This window comes from Pteropus medius, unplaced genomic scaffold (genome assembly GCF_902729225.1).
Source record: "Pteropus medius unplaced genomic scaffold, Ma_sr-lr_union100, whole genome shotgun sequence".
Taxonomy (NCBI): domain Eukaryota; kingdom Metazoa; phylum Chordata; class Mammalia; order Chiroptera; family Pteropodidae; genus Pteropus; species Pteropus medius.
The window spans coordinates 442,887-460,946 of record NW_024347791.1 but is presented as its reverse complement, the minus strand read 5'-3'; the positions used below and the strand labels follow the sequence as shown (position 1 = coordinate 460,946).

At 57.8% G+C, this 18,060-nt stretch overlaps 1 protein-coding gene across 7 annotated transcripts in view; it reads right to left on the bottom strand.

Annotated features, from left to right (window-relative positions):
• Positions 1-3,220: 3,220 nt before the first annotated feature.
• Positions 3,221-18,060, bottom strand: part of TMEM184B (transmembrane protein 184B) — a 48,071-nt gene continuing 33,231 nt past the window's right edge. For 6 of the 7 annotated variants that reach the window (XM_039877686.1, XM_039877685.1, XM_039877689.1 and 3 more), the window contains 6 exons: positions 11,647-11,737; positions 11,051-11,126; positions 8,243-8,334; positions 7,226-7,395; positions 6,627-6,821; positions 3,221-3,692 (listed from right to left, as the gene is read on the bottom strand). In XM_039877686.1, the coding sequence (XP_039733620.1) occupies positions 3,451-3,692; positions 6,627-6,821; positions 7,226-7,395; positions 8,243-8,334; positions 11,051-11,126; positions 11,647-11,737 (866 nt within the window). In that variant the 3' untranslated portion in view covers positions 3,221-3,450. Of the gene's footprint in view, positions 3,693-3,923; positions 4,634-6,626; positions 6,822-7,225; positions 7,396-8,242; positions 8,335-11,050; positions 11,127-11,646; positions 11,738-18,060 lie in introns of those variants that run through there. The other variant, XM_039877690.1, reaches the window with a different exon arrangement.

Below are 18,060 nucleotides of genomic sequence, written 5' to 3'. Positions count from 1 at the left end.
ATCCTCCCTGGGGAAGGCAAAGCTGGGAGGACAATGAAATGTAGGGTTAAATTGTCTGGGCATCCTTTCATTGAGTAAACAGTCCCGCCGAGAGGAAAATTCCCGGATTGAAGAATAATCTTTCCAGCACTTTCACATCATGGGCTGATTTTCCACAGCCAAGTAGAAAATACTTTCCTCATGTTCCGGAAGGCACAGGGAGGTGCGGAGAGAAGTCGGTTTCTCAGTTCCAGCCGACAGGCCCGAAACGCAACCCTCGTCTCACTGGAGGCCCCAAACGCACTGTGATCTGTCTGCTCAGCCCTTCTGGGACACCCTGAGAAGGACCGAGTGACCGTGCCGGTCAGGGAAATAGGGGTTTGAATCCAGGTGTGCATTTTTCCAGTCGTGTGACCTTGGATGGCTTTTTTTAAACTCCTTGCAGCCTCAGTTTACCCATCTGTCCAGGGAAGGGACTCAGGGCGTAGGTATGACAAGCACTGGGAACCTTGGGGGCTGCAAGCTTGAACATGCAGAGTAAACCCTTACGAGAGCGCACAAGCCTGCAGAGAAGGGTTCCGCGTAGCGGCTGTGGGTATGGAGATGGTGCTGCGAGAAGGTGCAGGGTGTGCGAGTTGGGGAAGGGCCAAACCACATGGGTTGGCTTGGCCTTTTCCCCCTCAGGTTGCGGCACTCCCCCCGGCCCCTTCCCACCCCACGCCATCCTGACCCCTGATCCTGAGATGCTGAGCTCAGGCCTGAGGAGAAAAGGCAGCCGGAAACTCCGGGCCTGAGCTGAGGCTGGGAATTTCCCCCGCCCCCGCCACATTCCTGAGTGCCCATGTCAGTGCAGCCGGGCCCCAGGCCAGGCCCTGAGAAGGCATGTGGAGGTGGCTGTGGGCAGGTGCCCTGCACGGTCAGACACCCAGACGCCCGGCCCGGTGTGCAGGTGAAGTGCCCTACTGCCCAGCGGGGAGATAGCTTGGAAGGAGTGAGGACCCCAGGAAATCTCTTCAACCCCCTGAAAGATGCCTGCAGGAAGCGGGTTGCCGGTGGGCTGGCCCCATCTATCTGGTTGACAAACGGACAAAGATGCATCAACCCACTGCCCACACCTGTGACCAAGGCTAGCACATCCCTTTGGCCAGGAGAGGGGAAGGCTTTTTATCCAGTGAACTGCAATTCTAGTCTCTGGCAGTGTGAATCCTCCCATCACCTTACACGTTACACACTGCAAGGATGAGGGTTTCCTAAGACACCCCCACCCACAACCATGAGACCCACCCCTCAACACATCCACGGGGATGGGGAGAAGGAAAAAACCTCACCCACAGGCAGAGATTTCAATACAATCTATATGATCTCATATATATCTTTCTCACTTTATTTGCTCACTTCTGTCACGCATTTAAAATGTCAGAGACCAAAATAGAGCGACTTTCTGATGGAACTCATGGCAGTCATACACAAGATACAAAACTAGGGGACTCTGTCTTCTCATACATCATACAATTAATTTTTCAAGTATTTTTTATATACAAAGAGCTACTCTATCAGGAAAAAAAAAAAAAAAAAAAAAAGACAAGGTAGGTTACGCATCCTAGGAAGGAGGGGTGGCTTGGTCAGGCATGAGTTCCCAGCCCCCGGCCCCCACCTCCCCAGGGGCCACTGGCTCCCTGCCACTGAGCTATAGGGCAAGTGCCAGGGCGGCAGAGACTGGGGGCAGGGAGTCAGCTGCACACTTTGGCCTGGAAGGAGAATCAGAGAAAGAGATTCGTGAAAGAAAATGGTGGGAACGGGTACGGAGGTCATCTTCAGACAGCCTGCAGCTACCCGCCGCCTTCCTGGGCAGCCTGGTACCAGGACCACTGGACAGGGGCCGGAGAGCTACCCTTCAGTACCCTGCAAACAGGCTTCCGTGCCCCCGAGGGCCGGCTTGGTCATAAGGGCCAAGTGCCCAGAAGGACAACTTAGGGATGGAACCCTCCACTCAACCCTCGGCACAGTTCACTCCAGAAATGAGCAGAAGATTCCACGGTGAAGCTGACGCCAGAGCAGGGCCCTAACCCCTCACCCCACCCCTTCCCCAGGCTGCTGCGCCCAAACCCGAGTGTTTGCTCTCAGACAGGACACTGCGGTATGAATGAGCATCATGTCCACCTCGAGGCTCTGCCTAAGATAATGGCCAGTGCAAGCCCAGCCTTTCTGGGGGCTCCGGCCCTAGGAGGCTCCAGGTATATGGGTGTGGAGGTGGGTGAGGGGAGGGGACTGGTGGTCCTGGTCACCCCTAAGGCCTGTCCAAGGGCGCCTGGCCCAGCACTGCAGAATGCTCTGAGTGCCAGCAGCTTAACAGAGAGTCCCCAGGGAGTGTCTGGGACAGACTGAGGGACTTCAGAGGGGGGGCTTTCATATGTGACTAAGGCACAGAAGAGATGGGCTGCGGAGACAGATGAGGCAGGACACCAGGCCCCGTGTGGGAATGGGGACAGGGAGAGGAGCCCGGGACCACTTCTCCCCTGCCCAGCCACCCCATCCCAGCCCCTGCTGCACGCCCCAGCCCTCCATCCTCCTTGGAAGCTGGTCTGAAACATGAAGACTCAGACTCGTCCCCTGAAATGGAAGGGAGCAGCCCCAGGGAGGGATAGGACCCAGGAGAGGTTCTGGTAGCTCAGCCTGGGAAGGAGGGTGGGAGCCCCTGACCCTCTGAGCAGCCAGGAAGCAAGGGCTCTGCCCAAAAATGCTCTCAAGAAAGACCCCAAGTGACGGGGCAGTGTGGGCTGCTAGCTGTCCTCAGCATGCCAGGAAGAAAGGGCATGAGGCAGGCAGAAGTACAGCCACAGAAAGGACACCCAGGGGCCCAGGGACCCCGCTTGGAGAGGCTTCATCAACAGAAGAGGGGCCCAGAGGCACCTGAGCACCCTTCCTCGTGGGACCCATGGCTCTTGGTGTCTGGCTCTGATCCTTGCAGCATGCCAGGCAGGCCTGGGTCGGGAGGGGGTCCGCGGAGAGCTTCGCGTTCCCTCCTCCCGCCTCCTGCCCGGGGTGAGGCTAATCTAGCTCTGGACAAGGGTGGACAGGGGAGGGGGCAGGCGGGAAGAGCCAGGGTTGTGTATTGCACGGTGTTAGGGGTGGGGCTGTAAGTCTCATGGGGGAGGGCAATGAGCTGGGGACAGGCCTGAGAGGACTGTGGCCGCTGGTCCCAATATGCCACCACCATGGGACGAGCAGCAAGGGCATGAGAGTCACTCCCAGCGTCCCGTGCCCCTCGCCCGGGCAGTGCAGTCTTGGCCTTGTAGAAATATTCCTGAAGGCTCGAGGGTGGGCCTGGGCTGTCCCCTGGGCAGACAGCGACCGGCTGTTCCTCTGGAAGAAATACACGAGTGTTCTGGTCCAATAAATTAAAGGGCAATGCCAACGCTGTGCCAGCCTGCCCTCTGGCCAAGGTGCTGAGCCTCTCCACAGCGGCCACACCTAGAACTCGTCATCGGAGCTGAGCAGGAGTGTCTTCTCATTGTCTCGGGCGCCTCCGACACTGTGGGAGCGTGAGAGGCCGTGGGCACTGCCACGCCAGGTGGGTCCGGGCTCCAGGGTGGACTGCTGCGTGTACTGCTGGTAGGCGGGCGAGAAGTTGTGAATGGCATCCTGCACGATGTCGTGTGGGTTCATGGTCTCCTTGAGGCTGCTGGAGATGCTCTTCATGGGGGCACAGCGGCCTGCAGGGCATGGGCAGGTGGTGGGGGTGAAGGGGCTGAAGCGGAGGGAGCAAGGCAGCTCAGGGCTGCCCCTAGCCCAGACCCATTTCCTCACCCCAAGGCCGTTGCCACCTAACCACCCCCTTCCGGGACAGAGAACGGGGTCTTGGACATGAGGAGGCACAGGCAAAGAAACAGCTCCACTGGCCGGGGTGCAGAGCCGAGTATCCCTGAAGGGAACAGAAGCAGCCACTGCGGCCGAGTCTGGCATCGGGGCCGGGGCCTGGGGTGGAGACCGGCAGGGCGCCGGCAATAAGCCTGGAATGTCCCAGGGAGGCCGGGCCAGGCTGGATATCAGCTGAAGACCCGGAGTGTTGAGGAAGGGGGCCCGGGAGCCAGGGGTGCCCAGGCTCCAGGGTGCTAGTCCTGCCTACCCTCTTGGGGGCGTGGCCCAAGGACCCGCTCCGTCAGGACAGCGGCAGGAGCCCAGGCCCACAGCGGGGCGGACATCTTCACCAGCAGCCCTCTGAGAGCGGACACAGCCCGCCCTGATGTGCTTCCTCCTAATTCCCTCTGATGAATCGTCCCCACAGACTCAGGAGGGAGAAATGGCCCAGGACACAAAACCGGAGGTAAGGGATGAGCCCGACTTGCATCCAGGTCTTCAGACGCAAGCTCGCCTGCCCCTTCCATCCTCATGATGAGTGCTGTGCCTCAGAACTCAGCAGAGCATGTTCCAGAACAACGACAGACAAGGACGGAAGCAGACGAGCTCTACAGAGGGTGGCCCTTGGCAGGCAGGTGCTCTGGGCTCTGCCACCCAGGAGCATCCGTGAGGGAGGAGATGGGGACACAGAGAAGGAGCTAGAGAGAGAGGCATGCTGGTGACAGTAACCAGGACCGACGTGCAGGAAAGACGTGCAGACTGAGAGCAGACCTACCGTAAGGGCCATATGTTGGCACTGCCCGTGGCCAGACCCGGGACAGAAGCGCGGGGTGGGGGAGGAGGGGGAGAGAAGCAGAGAAATAGAGAAGACAAGAGACAGCTGAGTGAACACCACGTGCCCACCACAGAGGCGGCGCTCACCACCCACCCCGCCGCCTCCGCCCTCCAGGCCCCGCGGGCCCAGGCAGACCCAGCTGCCCCAAGGGATGACTCCCAAGGGATGTCACTGTAGGATGACTCCTCCTGTGGCACTTCTGCTTTCTTTTTTTTTGGGGGGGGGACAAATGGCAGACACCCAGAATGGTGGTTGAAGTTCCGCCTCCACCTAAGTCAGGAGCCCCCCACCCCGACTTGTCCTCAGGTTTGGCTGGAATTGCCAAGCTTGTGCCTCGTGCTACAAACCTCAAGACACTTCACAGATGGGAAACTGAGACTGGGGTAGGGTTTCATGTGCAGATCACACTGTGGGGCCGCTCTCCCCCACCTGACTAGAGGGTGACAAGGGCTGGGCCCCACAGTCAGTGGGAGCGAGGCAGGCCAAAACCAGCACGGAGGGGACAAGGGTGAGCAGCAGCTTCTGCTGGCTGGGCTGGGGTCCCGGCCAGGGCTGTACTGCTGGGAGCGGATGTGTCTGGGGGCCGTGGGTGGGATGGCAGCCCCGGCATGCGCTGAGAGCCTCTGCATGGCCACCATGTGCAGAAGTGGTTCCTTACATCACTTTAAACCCTGCCAGGCTCCAGGCACAAAGGTGACTTTCCCAAGGGCACAGGGTCTGTCAGGACTGGGGGCAGGAGACATCGCCCTCAACACTGGCAGGGTGCTCGCAGCACCCTTCCAACTGGGGGCCTGGTGGGCAGTGGGTGGGGCAGCAGCTGCAGCAGTGAGCCGCGGCCAGCACAGTGCCTGGCACCGAGTGGATGTGCAGCCAACAAAATGGAAAACTGCCTGCAGCTCCAGCCAGCGCGTGTGCTGGGAGGACACGGTCGGCACATGGTCAAGAGGCCGGAGCACAGTCCAGTCCGTGCCTCTGGCCACCACACACACAGGCAGTGTAAGGCTTCCTCTCAGCCAGGGCAAGAACCGGGCAGTGAGTGGGCGAGGGCCGAGGAGCCCCTTGGTGCCTCGCCCACCAACACGTGGTGCCTCTACCTACTCTGCTCCGTATGCAGCTCCCTGGGGCCTGTGGTGGGCACTGTACGGGGTGGGCCTGGGGAAGTGAGCATCTAGCCTCCAGCCACTTGGAATGGAGCTGGCAGCTGCAGAGCTCTGGGGTGGATGGCTTTGACCAGAGGCTTCCCTCCCAGGCCTCCTCCCTCCCTCTCTCCTTTCGGGCATTCCTAGCCTCCTCTTCCTGCCCCTCTGGGACATGACATCCCCTCCCTGCCCAAGAGCAGCCAGAGGCAGCCCCTGCCCGCCAGCCCCTGGGGAGCTCTGAAAGCGCAGAGCCAGGCGCCAGCCCAAACCCATTACTGCAGAATCTCTGAGGGTGGGGCCCAGACACGGGCTCTGAAGACTCTCCAGTGTGTTTAATGTATAACAGGGATCGCCACCTCTGTTTTAACGAAGAAGATTAGTAAGTGTAAGAGAAAGCTGTTAAAAGCTATTACCATCTGAGTTTGTTTCTGAGAAGTAATCAGGTTTAAAACAAACAACAGAACTTCAGAGACAGAAGAATTATAGGATACAACAGATAACTGTATCTGATATTAGGAACCCTTAGAAAGTTGTCTATCCTAAAATCTCCATCCTGACCTTCCCATGGGGATACTGTGCCATATTACTTTGGGGTCTCCCTACACTAGACCTGCTGCAAGAGGTAGGCAGACCTAGCTTTTAGGGACACCCCCACCCTGTGACAGGGGCAGAAGGTGCCTTGACCTCTGTGGCCTCTTTCCCACCTGTAAACTGGTGGTCCCCGACCCTTCCACAGGACACTGGGAGGCAGGAGGGGACCTGGGCCGACCGGGCGTGCTCCCGCTGCGGGGAGTCTCCAGGACTCTGGCTCATACCTTGCGCGTCCAGCCTCTTGTCGGCGTAGACCTTGTAGGTGAAGGCGTGCCGCAGGGCCAGGGCTGCAAAGAACATCTCCACACAGATGATGAAGTCCTGGTAGCCGGCAGCCACGGTGCCCTCGCCCACTGACACGTGGGCCGCGTATATCTTGGGGATGGCCCCGCACTTCTCCAGGATGGCCAGGAGCATGCCTGGAAGGGGAGGGGTGGGTGTCTGGCCCAGACTGGACCCCTTTCCCAGTGTCGCTTCCTCCACGCAGCATCCCAAAATGCCACACCCGACAGGGGCCACCGTCACTCCTGTAAGGCAGGGCTGCCAACACAAAGGCAAGGCCTCCTGGCAACCCCACTCTCCCAGCTCCTTCCCAGCCACCGACAGAGATGTCGCCGATTGTATGGGGCCCCACTGAAGCTCCGCCATGGCTCCTTTCAAGGCCCCCAGGGGCCCAGACTCCTTGCCCAGCGGGTGCCCGTGGACAGAGGCCCTTTTGAACTCCAGGCCGGGATGCCCAGGGACAGCAAGCAGGAAGAAAGGAACGAGGCTTAGGGGACAGGGTGGCAGAGGCCGGCCTCACAGGGGCTGAGAGGAGGCTTACCTTGCCAGAAGGAGAGGAAGATGACAGACTTGACCATGAAAAACTTGAGGACAGGGCTGTAGGGGCTGAGGAGCTCCCGCGTGGCGAAGTAGAAGAGGAAGAGGGCGTAGAGCGCCAGGCTGACAGAGACGTTGTAGATGATGGTCACGTAGAGGTAGCCGCTGGCGACACTGCAAAACCGGGAGCATTCTGGCTGGGACAGACCCTTCGAGGGGACAAGGGGCCTTCCCGCTCCTTAGCCCTGCTCCAGAGCCAATTCCTACGGCTCTCGGCAGTGCTCCCGAGCCACACGGAGAGGTGATCGAAGCAATCAAAACGCGAGGGGGCGCGAGGGGGTGCGTCCGCAGTGCAGGCTGGCCATACGCCCCTGCTTCGCTCACGGGCGTGTCCAAGCCGCCCGTCTGCAGTGTTGGTGCCCATGGTGGAGGACACGGGCGTGGAAGCTAACATGGCCTGGGGTAGGGCGCTCAGCCTCATGGTCAGACAGGTGTGCGAGGGGCTGGGAGTGCAGCTTTGCTCTTTTCACTGGAGCCAAGTCATGCCCCGCTCTGAGCCCTGTTCGCTCACCTGCCCAGGCATGTGCAGTACAGGTGCTGTATGCTAAGCACTTGCCAGCACACGGCCATGCGGTCACTTCTGCTCACCCCCAAAATGAGAGTTTGTGGACAATTTACACAGCTGAGGTTTTCTACCTGAGGACCCAGACCGGCCTCTCAGGGCTCCGACCCTCTTGCTCTGTCTTGGGAATGGTCCCCGGGCACCACTCTGCAGCCTGTGAAGGTGACGGATGTCGAGGACTTGCCCCCGTGCCAGAAGCAGGGCCAAGTGCAATGGCTGCCACTGCCAGGCTCGGGCCTTGCGGCTCAGGGGTACAGGCAGGTGTACCCCTCCACCCAGAGGAAGGTCCTGGGGTGTGTGCGTGTGTGGCCAGTCTGTGGCCACCCCTTCCCTAAACCAGGGCATCTACCCTGGCACCGACACTCCTCCTTACACACCCCTAGGGGGCCTGCTGCTTACTCAAAGTCACCGTCCCGGTACTTGCCAAAGGCCTGGAGGACCACGGTGCTGACAGCCATGAGCGGCTTCACCACGCAGAACTGCAGGGTGGCCTGTGGGGGGGAAAAGCCAAGGGTCAGGATGAGCACAGCAACCATGTACCAGGTACCTCCTCTGGCCGGGTGAGCCTGCGCTGGATGCCGGGGATGGCGGGGAGGCCCAGTGTCCTCCCCCGAGGGGACTGCGGTCTGGAGGAGGAGGAGGCAGAACACATCGGATGATGGCAGCGCGATGCAGCTATGTGAGAAGAAGCGGAGGAGGGAAGGACATCTGATGGAGACAGGAGATGCCACTGGAGAAGGGAAGGAAGGGACGTGCCGGAGACGAGGGAGCGGGAGCCGCTCATACCGAGGCCCAGAGGCAGAGAGCGGCCAAGGGCAAGGCTGCGTGCTGGTGAAAGGCGGCAGCGGTTAGGGGGCCGGGGAGACTGGCAAAGCCAGGGCCCTGCTCGAGGGACTGGCCGCATGGGGAGTAGGGGTGGGTAAGGACCTCCTCTCATCCTCCTCGCCCAACCCCAAGTCTGCTCCTTGCTCCGCACTCTAGGCCTGGGTCCAAGGTTTATGTCAAAGCTGGGGTCCCACTGTGGATGCAGATGACCTACAAGGGAACAAAACACCAAGGCAGGGGTCTGGAGTCCCAGCAGCTGAGCTAGAATTCTGGCCTTGGCAGCCCCCAGCTATGGAAGCTCGAGGGAGTGATCAGTTCCCCTCTGGTATATGGACGTAACCAGCCTCCATGTCACAGGGTCATGTGTGTGGGGACTGAAGAACGAGACAGAAGAATCGTGGAGGTCTCCCACCCCCATGCACTCAAAGGCCTCAGCCAGCCTGCTCAGCCTCTGAGAGAACTCCTCAGCCAGGCTTTCGCAATTCCCTACAGAGGCCCCAGTAAACCGAGGGGTACCCACAGTACCCGTAACATCCCCAGGATCACTACTCTCTTGAAATCAGATAAATCTAAGTGACAAGGCCCCTTCTGTGCTGGTGGGCATAGCTGAAACTGCTAAGCCAGTGTGGCTCCGGACCGGGCAAAGACCCCGGGGCAGAGAGCACGGCCCGGATGGCAGAGCGGAGTTTGCAGGGGAGGCCTGAGCTATGGGGCCGCCGCTAGGGGAAGTGCCTGTGACAGAGCCAGAGGTGCAATACTGCTGTTGGCATTCCCCACAGAATTTTCCCCGCCTCGCCGCCCCACCTAGAGGAAGTGGGACCAGCACCCACTGACGAAGAGGGCGGAGAAAAGGGAGGAGCGGCTGTTTGAACAGAGTCAGGAGCCCGACCACAGGCTGGTGCCACCCTGGGTCAGCCCCCTGAGTGCTGCTGTCATCCCCACATTACAGATGAGGGAACTGAGGCAGAGAAGCTGAAGCGACAGAAGGGACAACCCAGGAGGTTCAGATCCTTCGCCTCTGAGACAGGCTGTGGTTCTCTCTCCACCTTAGGAATAATATGCAGAGGCTTCTTTTGTTCTCCCTCCTTTTACTACCTCTCCCTGCCACCTCCAGGAACAACAGTGAAACATGTGAGACCACAGGAATGGGGACAGTTTATAATAAGGCGACCGGAGCTAGTGATCATGGGATCAAAACTCTGTACACAACATAATCATCAAAGAAGGCGGTGAGTCACAGCAGGGCCCTGGGCGGCCAAACCCACTGGTAAACAATGGCTCTGAAAGGCCCCACCCTGAAACCGGCACAGTTTTAACACTTTCCCCGCAGGTCCAGTGGGAGATTTCGAATTTAGAAACACCCTGGGGAAGGAAGATGCGGAAGTGAACCTGGAGACCTGGGAGGTCCAGGCAGCCGCTTTGTGGGTGTGGCTGTGCCTGCGCTGGGGGGCAGTGGCCCTGCACAGAAAGCAGTCTAAAGGCCAGGCCCTCCACCCCCCGCACCCCGCCCCGGCCACGACTATCCCTCAGGACTCCACTTGGAGATGCTGGAGGGGCTGACAAGCCCTGCAGAGCCCCAGAGGAGACTAAGGACAGCTGGGGGTGACCCTTGACTCTCACTCCCTGAATCAGACAGTGGGCTCCGGGCCAGTGCTCTCCATCCACCACCTCACCTCCACAACCACCCCTTGAGGTGAGTATCATTACGCCCATTTTACAGAAAAAACTAAGGCTCAGAGAGGTCAGGTAACTCATCCAAGGTCACACAGTCAGAGGAGAAGCTGGAAAACAAACTCGGATGCTCAGGCACCCAGGCCCATGCACGTAACCGCGACGCCGCACTGTCTCAGGGAGGGCAGCTGAGGAAACCAGAAGCTGCCGGACTGCCAGCTGGGACATGGAGAAGAGACCAGAGCTGGCGTGGGTCTGTTTGGTCATTATCGTCAGTGCAGAAACCCTCCTTCCCTCGAGCACCAGCTGATGAGACGTTTTCACACTGAGATTCCAGTTCCTCTGATCCTCACACACGCTGAGCCTTGGTCAAAGTGAGCAAGAGCCTGGGACCGCTTCTCGCCCAGGACTGCGTCAGACACTCCCAGGATGCCTGTCGCTGTCCCTCTGAGCACACCCTAACGCAGGGGCACCCCTAACTGCCTGAGGAGTGGGCGCTGGGGCTCGGGGTGCCTTGCAGGAAACGGGAACTCCACAGGTGGGGCCCAGGGGAGCCTGCAGCAGGCTCTTCCTGGCCCTACCCCCACCTCTGCCGCTGTCAACCAGGGGCAGTACAGCCCCTTGCAGCTGCTGCTCCAGGGCACAGACCCTGGCTCCTGGACGCCAGCCTGCAACTCTTGACCCGGGCAGTTGCTTGGGGCACACACATACCTGCTTGCAGAACCGCAGGAATCCAATGGAGTAAGTCTTTCCCCAAAGGCAGCATGTGCCATATACACAGCTGGACCTGGAAGAGACAAGCAGAAAGGAGAAGACGGTGAGCAGAGAGCCAGGACTTGGGACACGAGGGGGCTGGAGGTCCCTCTGATCTCTGACATGATGGAGGCGTCCTCCCTCATATCTGGACAGGCCAAGGTAGAGCAGGGCGGGGTCGGGGTGGGGCACAGATCCCAGGCAGCCGGTGAGCCCAAGGCCAAGCACAGGACACACCAGAGAGCGTCTGCGACCGCGTGGTAAAGCACGGCAGAGCAGGGCTGCACGGGCCCTACGGTAACAAACTGCTTGGAAAGCACTGAACGGAAAAACGGTAAGAGGGAGAAACAGGGAGAGAGAAGGAGAGAGAGGCCGAGAGGCCCTCCCGAGAGTCCCAGTGAATGGCCTCGCTAAGGAAGTGCGGGAGAAGCTCAGCAGGTCAAGGTCATGGGCAAAAAAGGTCTGTGTGTCCAGCTGCCGCCAGGACAGCTCAAAGAATGCCAGGCCCGAGAAACAGAGTGGTACAGGGGGCCTTAGGGGGACTTCATACTCACTCAATGGGCTTCCCTCTGATCTCTGACATGATGGCACTTTCTCCCCCAAGGTATTCATAGCACAGGCTCAGGAAATTGTAGATGACCAAGGCTGTGAAAAGAGTGTCCAGAGTAAACCACTCACATCAACAGGATGGGTAAACAGATGGTGGGATTCTAAACTGCAACGGAAGTGAAGAGCCACAGGCACGGGCAGCAACGGGGAGCCCTCGGGGACATGAGAACCCACACAGTGACTATTCCACTTGCGATCAAAATCAGGCAAAGACACATCACGTTGTTTAGGGATGCGGACACACTCTGCTGGTCGCTGCGTAGAAAAAAGCGAGGAGGTGATTACTACAAAATTCAGGATTTTGTGAGCCTAGGCTGGCGGAGGGGAAGTCAGATGGGCATGGCAGGGGCACGGGGAGCTGGCAGCGTGTACGCTCGGGGGTTCCGGGATGCTGGCTTTGTAATTACTTATTAGTTTTATGCGCGCTTCTGTCTGTGTGTTATGGATCACAATTTTACAACAAAACAATGAAACATTCTCCATAGGGCTCTCAGGACAAATTCTAAGCACAAATGAGACAGCAGAACCTTTACCCATCCAACAACCTGCAGTGCCCCTCAGTCTCCACAGCACCATAAGCCGTCACAAGACACAGAAGAGGTGCACGAAATATAGCACAAATGTCTTGGGAATCTGGCCAGCTCATTCTGAACCCGGACGTGGCTGGACATCCCCACAGACACAAAATTTGCAACATCGACCGATGGCAGAGAACTATGTTGTAAATGTTCTGCTAAATATAGCCATACACTGTAATCAGTCTCCTGGTCAGAATTTCTGCTGGGCCAGCACAATGAAGGCTACTGCCTGCAGGGTGCCAGGAGCGAAGGGATGTGCCCGGAGCGAGGAAGGAGGGAGCATGGAGAGAAGGAATGAGAGGTGCGGAGCAGAGGACACCGCAAAGGAAAGGTGCAGGAGAAGGTCAGGGGGCCAAGGGCAGGGGAACGAGGAGAGGCGCCCAGCAAAGGAGCAAGGCCGAGGGGAGGGTCAAAACGGGCCAGGACGGGCTCCTTCTCATCTCGTCCTGCCATCCCCTGCAGCACAAAGACCTTCCGGGCTCCCTGGTGCGGCCCCTTGGCTTGGCACTCAAGGTCTTTTGATGGGTGACGTGGTCCCTGACACCCCTCACACTTTCTTCCCAGCCACGCTAGATGACCGCCTTTCCTTCGGCAGGTTATTGTCCCCTCCGTGCTTTTGGGCTGGCTGTTCCCACTACCTGGGCCGCCCTTCCCTCTGCACTTCTCCGACCTGTCAAGCACCACCCACCCTGAGAAGTCGCCGGCCACCACCCCAGGCCAGTGCTTTCTCACCCACGGACCTGCTGATGTGCAGGGAAGCACATAAAATCCTGGCGACAGTTTTAGGCAAAAGCTGGCCTTCAGCAATTTGGAAAGGAACATATTTGGGGTGCTTTACACCATTCGCTGTTGCCCTCAGGTAGCACCCCCTCTAAACATGACCTATGGCATCTACCATACTGCTGTGACTGTCCTTCTATACACATGTAGCAGAGGATTTGCCCCGTGGCTCTGCCACCAGGTAGCGGCGAGCCTCTCTGCACCTTGGTTTCCTCTGTTAAGTGAGGGTAACAGGGACGCCTTTCTTGACAGGTGATTGCGAGGCTGAAGTGAATATGCAAAGTCTTTGGAAGGGTGGCTGGCATTCAGCAGCAAGCACTCTCTCAGTGTGGCTGCCAGGCCATTACTGGTCATCTGCCTGCCTTCCTCAGGGCCAGTGTCCCTTGACAGGGCTGAAGACCCTACGCACTGCCTGCCTGGCAGGAAAGCATCTCAGGATGTTTGCTGAGTGCAGGCATCTCCACTGAGCTCCAGATCACTCATCACTGACAAGAGCTGTAAGGTATCTGGGGGGAAGGGCGCATCAAGCCAAACCTGACGTCAGCCTGCTAATAACCTTTGTCCAAAACCACACAAGGCCAAGTAGAACAGCTGTGTCCATCCCGTGCTGGGTCTGGCTCTACTGTGGTCAATGGTATTTTCCAAAGACAGCCTCGCCCTCTGACACTGACACTGCTCCACTGAGCGATGTGGTCTCGTTCTCTCCCTTGCATCTGGGTGGATGGGGCTGACTACAGCGGCGGAAGTGACACTTAGTGACTTCCGATGTTGGGGTTAGAAAAGGCCTCTTTCCTCTGGTTCTTTCTCTGGAGATGCCTGCCTGTGGACCCAGCCACCGTGTGAGGAAGCCCAAGCTAGTCCGTGTGCAGAGCCCACGTGGGCAGGCTCCTGTGGGAGGAACGGAGGCCCCAGCTGACACCAGCATCAACTGCCAGACCCGTGAGCAAACCAGACCTCAGGTGACCCCTCTCCAGCCTTTGGGTTCTCCAGGTGACACCCAGATATCACAAAGCAGGAGTAAACTCACCCCATCGTGCCCTGTCCCAATTCCTGATCTGCACTATGCGTGAATAAATGGCTGTTTCACACCGTTCTGGGGATAATTATTTACACAGCCAGCACGTGCCATGACCTCCCACGCTTCCCTGAGGTGGCACAGCCTGCTAACCCCCAGAGGCAGACCCAGCTGAGATGCCATGTCCTCCTTGGTGGCCTCCTCTGTCCTGCCGTCATGCTCACTTCACGCGCCATGACCTCTCTGCTCATCCATCTGATTCTTCTAGTACAAGCGGCGGCACAAAAGAGCAGGAAAGCCATGAACCCTGGAGCCAGACCGCCTGGGTATGGACCGCGGTTCCACCACTTAGGAGCTGTGTGGCCTCAGGCAAGTTTCTTAAACACTCTGTGCCTCGGTTTCCTCATCTATACGCTGGGGATAACAAGAGCTCCCTCCTCATGGGGTTGCTGTGAGGACGGGGCAGTGGATGAGTGTGGTGCCTTAGATAACGCCGAGGCCAGGCCAAGCGGTCCACAGTGTCACCTATTGCGTTTTTCAGGACTGTAAACTCCTTGCAGGTAGGAACTGAGGCCTGTCCCAACAACTACCAGGGGTCGCAACACTCACACGTCCTCAGTCAACACGGGAGGAAGGGATGCGCAAACATGGTCATAACTCCAGGTGAGGCTGGCAAGGCAGGGCAGGCAGGTACGTCTGCACTCAGCTCTGTGCTCAAGGAGCTCACCTCATGGGTGGGGAAGCCGTGCCTTCCCCAAGTGATCAGACTTCCAATTCCCAAAGACAAAACCCGGAGAACCCACGGGGGCTGAAGTTCATCGGCCCCCCGCATGCGGAACAGCCCCCCGCATGCGGAACTGCCCTCCCAAGCTAGGCCGTCCTGCAGTCCACTCCTGAGGACAGCCTGGCGCGCGAGCACACATCCGGTCACGTGGACATCGGCAACGCCCTGAATGACGTGGTCGAGCTCTGTGTTTGGTCAGAATCATCAAGTTTCATCCATCTCTTAGCTCAAGGTTCTTGACCTTTTAACAGTGCTCTGGGGCCAGCCAGTCTGTATAATACCGGTTTGCTGACGGTTTCCTTTAAGCAATCATTAGTGAGTCAGTAACGCATTCTCAGAGAAGGGAGACAAGACAGAAGCTCCTCAGGATGACTCAACCAGCCCACACCAGGACCCACTGACCATCTGGACAAATCGATTCCCTCTTAGAAAGTGACAGAGCCGTGCTAAAGCACCTCCGACACCCCAGCTAGGGTGTTTAAAATGGACCATTCGACACACAGCCCGGGAACAAACACGAAGTTACGCTGGCCCTGGACATAAGTAAAAAGACTGAGTAGCTTTCTCAGTCAGCAGCACTGTCACCTGACTGTCCCTCTGACCACAGTTCGAGTTCTGGTTCCCTGGAGAGGCCCTAGAGAAAGAAAATAACTCTGGACCTCCTTGAATACTCACTACAGCCTCTGTGCTAGGCCCTGGGGACACATAAGTGACCAAAGGACCCACAGACCAGGTCTTTCTATCTAGAAAAGGGCCTCAGCATGAGGAAAGGGATGGTGTCTCTCTGTCTGCGTCTGTCTGTCTCTCCGTCTCCCCCACACTCCCTCCCTCTCTCCCGTGATAATCAGGTACCTGGAACCTTCTGCTCTATCCTAGATACTAAATCCTAAATGAAGTAGCGACAAACGCATACAATCAGGAGAGAAGGACCATGATGGAGATGAAATTAAGACTGCACTGGACCCTCAAGGCCTGGAGGGAAGACACCACGGTCACTCTCTTCACATAAGTGATGGTGACCTTGTCCAGAAGCTCAGACAAGACCCCCTTGGTCCTTGGGATGGATCCTAGGACTTCAGCCTAGTATAATAACTCCTGACAGGCAGTCTTCAGACATAGAAGGTAGTGAGCTCTCTGCCAGTGGAAGCGTGAAATCAGAGACTGGGCAGCCTCTTAGCAGATATTATAACGGGGTTCCAAGAAGCTGACACTTTACAGGTCCCTTCCAATCCCGAGACTCGAGGCTTTCTTTCTTCAGTGGCAGCTTCTCTAACCTGAAGCGGCCTGGACAGGATGCTGTAATCGAAGAGACTGCCCTGAACCCAGCCTCCTACCCAGCACCGCCCTCCCACCCCCAAGGGGAAAACTGCAACAGCAGCCGTCTCTGCCGGCAGCCCCCAAAATCAGGAGTCCTCACGAGTTCCCCACTATGGGTAAGGCAGGCGCACCTGTCTGTCTGGGCACCTATTGAGTGCCGTGCACTGTGTGTGGCGCCTCGATGACCCGAGGCGCACCTGGCCACTCCAAGCTCACCTCCTCCGCTCACCATCCGCACCTGAAGCCGCCTCGTGGCCTGGCCATCTTTGCTACACAGAGACACGTGGGCATTCCATGTTTCAGATAACTAGTGGACGAGCCCGAAACTTAATTTCGATCACGTTGGGCAGAAATCTTCTCTGCTCAGTAAATAGGGACCTCAAATGTTCCTTCCCTTTTTTCAGTGACCGATGATCACGACAGACAATAACGGATACGCTGAACTACAGCCGTGGTGGCAGGGGCGCTGCCCGAAGCTAAAGACCCCACACTCCAAGCCACTCTCGTCCTTCCTTGTGGCTTTCCTGTCCTCTGTTGATCCTGCCTGTGGCTGCTTCTTGCCACCTGGATTACTGATTTCTCAAGATCTCCTACTGGTTTCTTCTGAATATCTTTCTTATTCTGATTGATTGAGCTCTTGTAATTCTTGGCTCTGTCACAGCCACTGCTAGCTAGGGACACTCTTAGCCATTGAGTCCTCCTGGCAGCACACTGAGCTTTAGATCTTTTGTGGCCCCGTGTCTGTGGCCCTCCGCTGGGTTCATCCCGGCCGTATCTAGGAAGATGTTTCATTGTGGGCTGGATTCCAGGAAGCTAAGTTTGTCCAAAATCTGAAACAAGGTGAATGAGGCCTCGTTCTTTGCTTCTTGCATGCACGTATATTTTTCAGGGGAGAAACCTGTCCTGTGCTCCTTCGCCAAGCCTGGCCCAGAGCAAGTCCTAAGACTCGAAGACCCAAGGTGAGCCTGGCCTCTCGCAAATACTCTGGGAAATCTTGGGCAAGTCTCTTGGCCTAAGTGGACTTTTTTCCCACAGCTGTAAAATGGGGATGACGTTATACGCTCCCCCTGGTGCCCGGGAGGTGAGACTAATCTAACAGTAACGAAATACATGTGGCGGAACTGGGAAGTGCAAACACTGATAAGTCAGGGCCCGCATAAAGCAACGGAAACCGTCCCCCTCCTGCGAACTCTGGCCCCCCGCACCTCTCTGACCTCAGAGCTCCCAGAGCTGTCTCAGAGTCATCTTTAGGGGATACTCCCAACCACAATCCAATAGTACGTGCGGGTAAGGGGGCTGGTTTCCGCCTGGCACGTCGCAGCTAGGTGGATGGCTGTGAGTCACGGCCCTCACCAGGGAGAGGCACACGGGCAGGGGGACCCTGCGCAAGTCATTCACTTCTCTGAGACTCGGCCTTCTCCTTGGAAAATGGCAGTATTACCACTGATCCCAGCAGTTTATCTCCACTCCCCGCTCCCCGCCCCAGAACGCCACTAAAATGAGAACGAATGGGCAGAAAAGCATAAACCTTCAAGGACAAGGAGATGGCACCAGAGGCGGCTGACAAGGGATGTCAACGAAAGCTCTGGAAGGTGCAGCGTGGTCGCTGACCTGGGGAGGGGAGGAAGCCAACGAGAAGCCCAAGAACCCCTAGCACTGGACGTACCAGGTGACTCTGATGGTTATGAGTAAGGGCGCAGATGGGAAATCTGGCTACCAATCTCCACGTGGAGCTACTGGGTTTTCACTTTCTAGACGGGTGGAGATGGATGGCTCTGTCCTCAGAAAGCCTGGCCCAGCTGGGCAGCAACGAGGAGACTTGCAGAAAAGAGAGATGAGCTGTGGATACGAAGCGTGAGATGCCCACGTCCCTCTCCTCCTCTGC